An 11,646-nucleotide genomic window follows, 5' to 3' on the forward strand; every position below is an offset into this window, starting at 1 on the left:
AAGTGTGCTCTGGCACCACCTGTTGGTGCCCATGGGGTGGAGGGCCTGTTGGCACCTGTGAGGGTGTGGGAGGGCCTGGGGTGCAAGGCCCATCAGTACCCATGGGAGGGCTGTCGATGCCCATGGGATTGAGGGGAGCACTGAGCTGGGTGACCCATGGGCGGCACGTAGGGGAGCCCCAGGGCGGGAGGCTCGTCAGCACCCACAGGGTAGGGCACAGGGCCCCTCGCTGATGCCCATCCCCTCTCCTGCCCAGCGCCCAGCAGCGGCTGGTGGCAGAGCTGATCGCCTCGGAGCAGAAGTATCTGGGCTGCCTGGCTGAGTTGCTGCCCCTGGAGTCGGGGTGCCAGGAGCTACCCCCCGAGCTGAAACGCGAGTGCAGTGCCTTGGAGGGCACCCGTGACCGGCTGCTGGGCTTCCACCGCACCTACTTCCTGAAGGAGCTGCAGGGCTGCGCCAGCCACCCCCTCCGTGCAGGGGGCTGCTTCCTGCGATATGTGAGTGTCCAGCCCCGTGACCCATCTGGGGACCCCCACTCTCCCCCCAGAACTCCCCTCTCCCAGCCACCTCCCCACACCAAGGCGTGAGTGCTGCTCACTGGCACCCCTGTCATCTCCCCAGGAGATGCCAGCAGACCCCTGCAGGAGCCCATAGCCCATCTGCCCTGGGATGCTGCTCTAATTGCATTGGCCCTGCCCTTCTGCGTCTCCCCGTGTCCTCTGTGCTGTGGGGAGGTGGTGACGCTGAAGTTGGCTTTAATTCCCCCGTCACTCTCTGCGCCAGGCGGACCAGTTCAGTCTCTATGCCCTCTACGTGAAGAACCGGCAGAAGCTCGATGCAGCACTGGCCTCTCAGCAAGCTGCCAACAAGGTACTGTCTGTGCTGCTTGCATGTACCCATGGAGAAGCTCAGAGCTCTGGGAGGGGAGTGGGGTTTAGTGGTTAGGCAAGGCAGGGCTGGGAGTTCAGGACTCTTGGGTTCTATCACGTCAAATGTAAAAGTGTAATTGGACAGGCCAAAAAGGAATTTGAAGAGCAACTAGTAAAAGACACACAAACGAACAGCAAATCTTTTTTTAAGTACATCAGAAGCAGGAAGCCTGCCAAACAGTCAATGGACGATTGAGGTGCTAAAGGAGCACTCAAGGCAGATGAGGTTTCAGAAAAGCTAAACAAATCCTTTGCATTGGTCTTCACTGCAAAGCATGTGAGGAAGATTCTCACACCTGAGCCATTCTTTGTAGGTGACCAATCTGAGGAACTGTCCCAGGTTGAGGTGTGAGTAAAGGAGGTTTTCATAGAATCATAGAAGATTAGGGTTGGAAGAGACCTCACGAGGTCATCTAGTCCAATCGCCTGCTCAAAGAGGACCAACCCCAAATAAATCATCCCAGCCAGGGCTTTGTCAAGACAGGCCTTTAAAACCTCTAAGGATGGAGATTCCACCACCTCCCTAGGGAACCCATTCCAGTGCTTCACCACCCTCCTAGTGAAATAGTTTTTCCTAATATCCAACCTAGACCTCTCCCACTGCAACTTGAGACCATTGCCCCTTGTTCTGTCATCTGCCACCAATGAGAACAGCTGAGCTCCATCCTCTTTGTAACCCCCCTTCAGGTAGTTGAAGTCTGCTATCAAATCCCCCCTCACTCTTTTCTCTTCTGCAGACTAAATAAGCCCAGTTCCCTCAGCCTCTCCTCATAAGTCATGTGCTCCAGCCCTCTAATCATTTTCATTGCCCTCCGCTGGACTCTCTCCAATTTGTCCACATCTTTCCTGTAGTGGGGGGCCCAAAACTGGATGCAATTCTCCAGATGTAGCTTCACCAATGCCGAATACAGGGGAATAATCACTTCCCTTGATCTGCTGGCAATGCTCCTACTAATGCAGCCCAATATGCCATTAGCCTTCTTGGCAACAAGGGCACACTGTTGACTCATATCCAGCTTTTTGTCCACTGTAATCCCCAGGTCCCTTTCTGTGGAACTGCCGCTTAGCCAGTCGGTCTCCAGCCTGTAGCAGTTCAGTTTTGGAACAAATTGATAAATTAAACAACAATAAGTCACCAGGACCAGCTGGTATTCACCCAAGAGGGAAGGTCCTCTTATGGATCAATAACTGGTTAAAAGACAGGAAACAAAGGATAGGAATAAATGTTCAGTTTTCACTGTGGAGAGAGGTAAATAGCGGGGTTCCCCGAGGATCTATACTGGGATCAGGGCTGTTCAACATATTCATAAATGATCTGGAAAAAAGGGTAAATAGTGAGGTGCCAAAATTTGCAGACGATACAGAACTACTCAAGATAGCTAAGTCTAACACTGACTGTGAAGAGTTACAAAGGGCTCTCACAAAACTGGGTCACTGGGCAACAAAATGGCAGATGAAATTCAATGTTGATAAATGCAAAGTAATGCACATTCGAAAACATAATCCTAACTATACATACAAAATGATGGGGTCTAAATTAGGTGTTACCACTCAAGAAAGAGATCTTGGGAGTCATTGTGGATAGTTCTCTGAAAACATCCACTCAGTGTGCAGCCGCAGTCAAAAAAGCGAACAGAATGTTAGGAACCATTAGGAAAGGGATAGAAAATATGATATCATAATGCTACTATATAAATCCATGGTACGCCCACATCTTGAATACTGCATGCAGTTCTGGTTGCCCCATGTCAAAAAAGATATATTGGAATTGGAAAAGGTACAGAGAAGTGCAACAAAAATGACTAGAGGTAATGAACAACTTCCATATGAGAAGAGATTAGAAAGACTGGTAATGTTCAGTTTAGAAGAGAGATGACTAAGAGGGGATATGATTGAGGTCTATAAAATCACGAATGGTGTGGAGAAAGTGTTATTTACTCCTTCACATAACACAAGAACTAGGGGTCACCTGATGAAATTAATAGGCAGCAGGTTTCAGACAAACAAACAAGAGAGTAATTATTCCCACTGCGCATAGTCAACCTGTGGAACTTGTTGCCAGGGGATGTTGTGAAGGCCTAAATATAGCTGGGTTTAAAAAAGAATAGGGCCTATCCTCCATGAACTTGTCTATCAATGACTATTAGCCACGGTGGTCAGGGATGCAACCCCATGCTCTCAGTGTCCCTAAACCTCTGACTGCCAGTAGCTGGGACTGGGTGACGTGATGGATCACTCAATAACTACCCTGTTCTGTTCATTCCTTCTGAAGCACCTGTTACTGGCGCCTGTTAGAAGACAGGATACTGGGCTAGAGGGACCATTGGTTTGACCCAGTGTGACCCTTCTTATGTCCTTATCCTCAGCTCTGGGAAGGGAGTGGGGTCTAGTGGTTAGAGCTGGGGTCGGGGAGCTAGGATTTGTGGGTTCCGTTCCTTGGTCTGGGCAGCTGTTGGGATCTGGAAGCCCCAGTGATGGTGCAGTAGCCCGGCTTGTGGGCTCCATGTTCAGCTCCTCTCCTCCCCCCAGACAGCACACAGCAGCCTAGAAGGTCCCTGGGAGGACACGGCGCTGGCAAGTACCCTGCAGAGGCCCCTGGAGCAGCTGGAGCGCTATGGGCGCTTTCTGGAGGAGCTGCTGCAGGAGACGGACCTGGAGCAGGCGCCGGAGCGCGAGGCCTTGCGGGCAGCGCAGCAGCTGCTGGAGTCCCAGGTGCAGCACGGCAGGAACCTGCTGGCCATGGAGCAGATTCGGGGCTGTGAGGTGAGTGTAGGCAAGGTCCATCCCAGCATGCACTGCTCTGCCCAGGGGCCATCCCAACATGCACTGCTGTGTCCTGGGCAGGGCCGGCTCCAGGCACCAGCTTAACAAGCAGGTGCTTGGGGCGGCCAAGGGAGAGGGGCAGCACCTGCGGCAATTCGGGGGCGGCAGGTCCCTCACTCCCTCTAGGAGCGAAGGAACTGCCGCTGAACTGCCGCCGCCCATTGCGGCTTTTTTTTTTTTTTTCCAATTGCCGCTGCCGATCGCGATCGCGGCTTTTTTTTTTTTTTTTTTGCTTGGGGCGGCAGAAATGCTGGAGCCGGCCCTGGTCCTGGGTGGGACGGGACCCCAGGGGCTCGCTCAGCATGCACTGCTCCATCCCTAAGTGAGGGGAGGGCTCTCCCAACATGCACTGCTCCGTCCCTACCTGAGCGGGTGGCCAGGGGCTCTCCCAGCATACACTGCTCTGTCCCTTCCCCAAAGGAGTGCCAGGGGCTCTCCCAGGATGCACTGCTCCATCCCTAATGGGGAAGGGGCAGCCAGGGGCTTTCCCAGCATGCACTGCTCCATCCCTACCCGAGGGAGCGGCCGGGGGCTCTCCCAGCATTCACTGCTCTGTCCCTGGGAGGTGGCGAGCCTGGCCCGGGGGAGGTTGCCCATTGCCCGTGGTGTCTCCTCTCCCTGCAGCTGGAGCTGAAGGTGCAGGGGCAGCTGCTGCACCGGGACGAGTTCACCGTGCTGCGTGGGCGCCGCAAGTGCCATCGACACGTCTTCCTCTTCGAGCAGCTGTTGCTCTTCAGCAAGCGCAAGGGCACCGAGGGCGGCTTGGACGTCTACGTCTACAAGCAAGCCTACAAGGTGCGCCACCTTCCCCCGTGGGATCTCCTGCCCCTGCCTTGCCCTGCCCCATGGGATCTCCTGCCCCTGCCTTGTTCCCCCCGCCCCACCCCATGGGATCTCCTGCCCCTGCCTTGTTCCCCCTGCTCTGCCCCGCCCCATGGGATCCCCTCCCCCTGCCTTGTTCCCCCTGTTCTGCCCTGCCCCATGGGATCCCTGCCCTATCCCACCCTGCTCCACTCCAGGGGATCCACCCCCGCTGCAAACAGGCTTTCAAGGTGTGCTGGCTCATCCCACCCTGCCCCAGGGGACCACCTCCCCTGCCCCATAGGATTCCTCCCCTAGCACTACCTCCCCCATGGGTCCCCCTCTGCACTGCAAACAGGCCTTCAAGGTGTGTCTCACCTCCTGGCCATGCTGTCCGCCCCCCAGACAGCAGATATGGGGCTGACGGAGAATATTGGGGAGAGCGGGCTGCGATTCGAGCTCTGGTTCCGGCGTCGCAAGCTGCGTGAGGCCTACACGCTGCAGGCCTCCTCACCCGAGGTGAAGCACAAATGGACCAGTGCCGTGGCCCAGCTGCTGTGGAGGCAGGCCACGCTCAGCAAGGGTAGGCGGGGGTGGTATGGTGGGCAGGAATGGGGGGAACAGATAGGACGAGATCTGGGGCTGCAGTGAGATGGGGCGTGAGGGATGAGGTGGTGGGGTGAGTACATGGGCCCTGGCGTGTCAGGATGGGGGGAAAGGGTAGCCCTCATTGTGATGGGTTGGGGGAAGCAAGAGGACACGGACAGCAGCGTGGCAAGATGAGGGGATGGGATTGGTGGGGGGACATGGCTCTTGGTGTAACGCATGGGGACACATGTGGACCTTGTGACAAGGCAGGGGAGAGGATGGGGGGCATGGGCCCTGCTCAGGTGGCAGTCCCAAAGGGGTCATCTCATGTGCCTAGACTACCTCTAAGCCCGTTTTCCCTGCCAGCTTGGGACTTCAGTGCCCTGCCTTGTTTGAGCCAGACACACCAGCCTGCTGCAAACATAGATCCAAGTCTGACCCACGTCCCCCACAAGCTGCAGGCTTAACTGAAAACAGCTTAAGAAGTGTTCCTGTTTCCAGCACTCAGATACCCAGCTCCCAATGGGGTCCAAACCCCAAATAAATCCGTTTTACCCTGGATAAAGCTTATACAGGGTAAACTCATAAATTGTTCGCCCTCTAGAACACTGATAGAGAGATATGCACAGCTGTTTGCCCCCCCCCCCCCCGGTATTAATTCTTACTCTGGGTTAATTAATAAGTAAAAATGATTTTATTAAATACAAAAAGGATTTAAGTTGTTTCAAGTAATAACAGACAGAACAAAGTGAATTACCAAACAAAATAAAATAAAACACGCATGTCTAAGCCTAATATAATAGGAAACTGAATGCAGGTAAATCTCACCCTCAGAGATGTTCCAATAAGCTTCTTTGACAGACTAGCCTCCTTCTATTCTGGGTCCAGAAATCACTCACATCCCTGTAGTTACTGGCCTTTGTTCGAGTTTCTTTCAGGCATCCTTTGGGGTGGAGAGGCTATCTCTTGAGCCAGCTGAAGACAAAATGGAGGGGTTTCCCAGGGGCTTATATAGCCTCCCTCTTGTGGGTGGAAACCCTCTCTCCCCCGTGTAGAATTACAGCTACAAGATGGAGTTTTGGAGTTACATGGGCAAGTCACATGTCCATGCATGACTTCATTCTTTATAGGCCGACGCCATGTTAGCCCGAATGTTCCCAGGAAAGCTCAGATGTGGATTGGCGTCTACCAAGGTCCATTGTTGGCCAAGTACTCCCAATTACTTAAATAACCCCTTCACGCTATGTTGACCAAATCTGCCTTAGGTGCTTTCTACAGCAAACACAAGCATAGAGCCAACACTCGTAACTTCAGATATAAAAATGATACATGAATACCAATAGGATGAATACATTCAGTAGAACATAACCTTTGCAAAGATATGTTACATGGCATATGTAGCATAAAACATATTCCAGTTATGTCATATTTACATTCATAAGCATATTTCCATAAAGCATTATGGGGTGCAATGTCACAGGGTGGGGAGGAAGGAGGAGGACGGGACGGAGGAAGTGGCCCTGGCAGGATGGGATTTGGGGGGTGGGCCCCATTGAGATGGGGTGGGGAAGGAGGAAGGGGATGGGATGGAGGGTGTGGCTGCTGGTGGGATGGGAGGAGGGGGATGGGATGGAGGGTGTGGCTGCTGGTGGGATGAGAGGAGGGGGATGGGATGGAGGGAGTGGCCCCGGCGGGATGGGATTGGGGGGTGGGCCCCATTGTGATGGGGTGGGGAAGGAGGAGGGGGATGGGATGGAGGGAGTGGCCCCGGCGGGATGGGAATGGGGGGTGGGCCCTGTTGTGATGGGGTGGGGAAGGAAGGGGATGGGATGGAGAGTGGCCCCAGCAGGATGAGATTGGGGCACGTGGCCCCGTTGTGACATCTCTCTCTGTGTCCTGCCCAGAACTGCGCACGCAGGAGATGGTCTCCATGGGCATCGGGGACAAGCCCTTTGTCAGCATCCAGGGCCCCAGCCAGGCCCTGCTGAGCAGCCTGCTCACAGGCAGAGGTGAGGGGGGCTGAGTCGCAGGGGTGCCGTGGGGTGCGGGGCTGTCAGCATGGCAGAGTCACTTTGGGGGGGGCTTGAGGGCATGGCAGGGAGTCTCTCGGGGGGGGGCTCTGGGAGCAGCAGGGGCGATGGGGGTCTCCTGGGGTGGGGAGGGGAGGGGTCCTTAGGCTGTCTCTCTGGGGGCAGGGTTGGGAGCAGTCTGTCTCTCTGGGGGTAGAGAGGTGTCTCCTTTGTGGGCCCAGGGGGTCTCTCCCTGGTGCTTTCTCATCCCCTCTCTCTGCAGCCGCCCGCACCCGTGCCTCGGTGGCTCTCTCTTCCTTCAGCCCCTGGGCCGGGGCCCCATGCTCCCCGCCGGCTGCCACGTCGTCCCCCCGCCCCGGCCCTGCCCCCCTGGGCCTGTTCTGCGATGCCAGCCCTGTTCCCCCTGCGGCAGGGCGCTCCCCCGGGGCCTGCTCGCTGCCAGGGCACCTGGAGGAGGAGGAGTGGGAGCTGGACGTCAAGCACATCCCCCGCGGTGAGCCCACAAGACGGGGGGGTTGCGGGGGTGGTGTCTCTGGGGAGCTCAGTGGAACCGTGGGGGCACAGCTGGCTCCATGGGGAGGGTACACATGGCTGGCACCTGGCATTCAGGGAGGCGTGGCTGCTTCAAAGAGGCAGCTGGGTTTGGGGCTCTGTGGGGCCAGTGCGTGGTGGACTGGCTTTGTGGTAGACGCGTGGGGGGTCTCTGCCTCTCCCCCGCACTGAGGCTGCTGGGGCAACACTGGTCCCTGTTGTTGACACATGGCTCCATGGTCTGTAGCCCAGTCACTGTGGTGATGCCCAGCAATGCGTGTGGGCGGGCACAGGCATGGGTCCCGGGGCCTCACCCCCCACCCCGGTTCTCTTGCAGCGTCCGAGACAGCCGCTGGCTCAGGAGCTGCTCCGGCTCTGGGGGAGCCGTCCCCCAGGGGGGCAGAGTCGCCAGGGGGCTCTGCCCCAGTGCAGCGCCGGCCGGTGAGTACAGGGGGGAAGAGCAGGGGCTGTGGGGCAGGCGTATGTCTTTGTCTCTATCCCCATCTCAGCTCTCGGGGCTCCAGGGGGCTCAGCTGTCACCTCACTTTTCCCACTCAGAGCTGCCCAGGGTGGGGGCTGTCCTACAGAGCGGGGTCCGGACGGCCGTCTGTCCGTCCATCAGTCATGGATGTTACTGGCTGTGTATGTGTGTCTCTCTGGCTCTGTCTGTCTGTGCAGGGCTGGCTGGTGGGCTGGCTGTCTCTGTCTGTCTGTACGTCTGTCTGTGCGTAGCTGGCTGTCTCTGGCTTTCTGTGTGTCTGTCTGCATGGGTGGCTGGTGGGCGGGCTGTCTCTCTATCTGTGTCAGGCTGTCTGGCTGTGCGTCTGCCTGGTGGGCTGTCTCTCTCTGTCTGTCTGTCTGTTCTGTCTGGGAGGGGCTGGCATCTTTCCTGGGAGCCTTTGAATTCACAGGAGTGTGAGGGGGAACGGACGACATAACGGGAGGGGGGGGCATTACTGTCTTGCCTGGTAAGTGGCCAGGGATGGACAGCACTGTAGGCAGGGCACTGCGGGGCTCCAGGCCGGTTACTGTTCCCCCCCTCCAGCCCTGCCCTGCCCTGCCCCGCCCCAAACATGGGCACTGCGGGGCCCCAGGCCTGCTGGCTCCTAGGAGGGGCTGCCCCAGGACTTGCCATTTCAGGACCAGGCTGCTCTTTTCTGCCACCATCTGTGTCCCCCACATGGGACCAGGGCACCCCCCAGCCTTCCCACCCCTGCCCTGACGCCCATGCCCTTGCCCCTAGCTCCACCCTCCACACTGGCCCACAGATACCCCCTCTCCTTCCCACTCCCAGCTCCACTCCAAGGTCTCTTCCCCCTGAGACCCCCCAGCTCCAACCCTGCCCCCCGCTTCACGTTCCCAGCCCCATTCCCTCCCCCTCCCCGCAGTGACCCTGGCACCCTCACAAATGGTGTTTTATTTGTTTGCCAGAGAGACGGCCACGCCCCCCCCGACCTGGCGACCCCGCTCTGACCCTGGCACCGAGGTACAGCGGCTGGGACGCCCCCCGGGCGCCCGTCAGTCTGTGTGTCCGTCTGCCCTGCTTCAGCACATGGGCGGGGCGCCCACCCCTCCCACACTGCCTCTGTCCGTCTGTCTAGTCCCCCTCCCCCACTCTGTGTCCGTCTGCCCCCCCGTGTCCCCGTTGTGTCCGTCTGCCCCCCACTGTCGCTGTCCGTCCGCCCCTCCCCGTGTGTCTGTCCGCCCCTCCCCCGGCACTCACCCCGCTCTCTCTCTCCCCCAGAGCTGGGTCTGGAGCCTGCACAGGAAGCTGTTTGCCTCGCGTGGCCGCGTGGGGCAGGATCGGAGCCCTGGGGCCACCAGGAATAGGACAGTCTGAGCCCCTGGCAGACCCCTGGCACCGCACCCCACAGGCTTTTTCCCACGGATCCTCCCCTCCCCACCCACTGCATGGAGCTACCAGACAACCCCCAGCCACTGCCCCACGGGTCCTCCCCTCACCGTTCATGGGACTACTAGGGCCCTGTCGCTACCATGCGGGCTGGGGGATGGGTATCAGTGGAGGGCACAGCACCCCATGGCCTGGGAGGGGAAGGACAGTGATGGTGTGGGCAGGAAACCCATCTGGCCTGGGCGTCAGAGCAGCAGGGCTGGCATGGGGCTAGAGGGGCAGTGAGAGCTGCACCCTGAGTCCGGCCTGGGACTGCACCAGCACCTGAATAGCATGAGGTCCCCCCTCTCATGGACCCCGAGTGTCCCCACCTCTGGCCCCGCACTCACCGAGCCCTACGCGCACGTGCAGAGCAGAGCCCCCATGAGGATTGCCACTCATGTGCATACTGATCCCTGTCTCACCCAGGCGTGCCTCCACGTGCTACGACCCCTTCACGTGCACACGCCCACACACACACTGATCCCTGTCTCACCCAGCCATGCCTCCATGTGCCACATCCCCTTCACGTGCCCACGCACACACTGATCCCTGCCTCACCCAGCCATGCTGCCATGTGCAATGGTCCCTTCACGTGCCCACGGACACACTGATCCCTGTCTCACCCAGCCGTGCCTGCCCATGTAATGATCTCTCCATACAACCAAACTGATCCCTGTCTCACCCAGCAGTGCCTCCACGTGCCACAACCCTTCACATGCACACGCCCACGCACAGACTGATCCCTGTCTCACCCACACTTGACTCCATGTGCAGTGGGCCCTTCACGTGCCCATGCCCACACTGATCCCTGTCTCACCCAGCCGTGCCTGCCCATGTAATGATCTCTCCATACAACCACACTGATCCCTGTCTCACCCAGCAGTGCCTCCACGTGCCACAACCCTTCACATGCACACGCCCACGCACAGACTGATCCCTGTCTCACCCACACTTGACTCCATGTGCAGTGGGCCCTTCACGTGCCCATGCCCACACTGATCCCTGTCTCACCCAGTCGTGCCTCCATGAGCAACGACCCCTTCACGTGCACATGTCCATGCACACACTGATTCCTGTCACCCAGCCATGCCTCCACGTGTAATGACCTCTCCATACAACCACACTGAGCCCTGTCTCCCCAGCTGTACCTGTACATGTAATGACTCATCCACACGCACATGCACACCCACTGCATGGAGCAGTGTGCTGAGATCCCTGTGTCACTCAGCCATGTCTGCCCATGAAATGATCCCGCAACATGTGCACACGCATGGGCCCCTTTTGCACCCACAGGCCAGCCTGCACATGTCCGTTTGTGCTCCTGGGTTGACCCGCACCCGTGCACACCTGTGTGTGCCTCTTCCACTCCCCTCCCGGAGCAGCCGCAGCCACCAGGGTTACTGCAAGGCAGCCACAAGGGCACTGGGGTGGCCCAGCCCCATCAGCCGGGGGCAGGAGCATCATGGGAAGTCTTTGTGTGGCAGACTGGAGCATCATAGGACATTCCCTGCTGGGGAGATTGGAGAACTGTGGGAAATTCAGTGGCTGGTGGACTGGAGCATTGTGAGACACTGTGCTGGGAGCAACTGGAGGATCATGGGAAATTCTGTGCTTGGTGGACTCGAGCATCCTGGGACATTCCCTCCTGGGGATACTGGAGCATCATTGGACATTCTGTGCTGGGGGACTCGAGCATTGTGGGAAATTCTCTGCCTGACAGACTGGAGCATCATGGGGATTCAGTTCTTTGGGCTGGAGCTTTATACAAGTACTAAGGAGTATATAATATACAATATATTGACTGAGGGAGCTGGGCCGGCAGGAGTGGGGGCTGCGGCTGCCAGGGAAGCAGGAGCCTGTGGGGCCAGGCCTAGGAGCCAGAGGTGGACTGGAAGGCTGCTGCCTCATGCCCTCAGGACCTGGCACTGAGGCCTCCCCCTGACTGTGGGGAGTAGGGGCTGGGGTGGCTGCAGTTAGAGCCAGGAAGCCGGTCACTGTACAGACTCCCGGCCATTTATATCCTGCTTATTAATAAAGCCGTGCCGGCAGC

At 57.9% G+C, this 11,646-nt stretch overlaps 1 protein-coding gene across 1 annotated transcript in view; it reads left to right on the forward strand.

Annotated features, from left to right (window-relative positions):
- Window positions 1-9,542, forward strand: part of ARHGEF40 (Rho guanine nucleotide exchange factor 40) — a 29,268-nt gene extending 19,726 nt beyond the window's left edge. Inside the window, exons 15-23 of the mRNA XM_065414834.1 lie at window positions 257-497; window positions 784-870; window positions 3,459-3,692; window positions 4,377-4,547; window positions 4,959-5,136; window positions 7,046-7,150; window positions 7,434-7,664; window positions 8,040-8,143; window positions 9,447-9,542. Coding sequence (XP_065270906.1) covers window positions 257-497; window positions 784-870; window positions 3,459-3,692; window positions 4,377-4,547; window positions 4,959-5,136; window positions 7,046-7,150; window positions 7,434-7,664; window positions 8,040-8,143; window positions 9,447-9,542 — 1,447 coding nt within the window. The remainder of the gene's footprint in view (window positions 1-256; window positions 498-783; window positions 871-3,458; window positions 3,693-4,376; window positions 4,548-4,958; window positions 5,137-7,045; window positions 7,151-7,433; window positions 7,665-8,039; window positions 8,144-9,446) is intronic.
- The last annotated feature ends 2,104 nt before the right edge of the window (window positions 9,543-11,646 follow it).

The sequence above is a fragment of the Emys orbicularis genome, chromosome 12, assembly GCF_028017835.1.
Source record: "Emys orbicularis isolate rEmyOrb1 chromosome 12, rEmyOrb1.hap1, whole genome shotgun sequence".
Taxonomy (NCBI): domain Eukaryota; kingdom Metazoa; phylum Chordata; order Testudines; family Emydidae; genus Emys; species Emys orbicularis.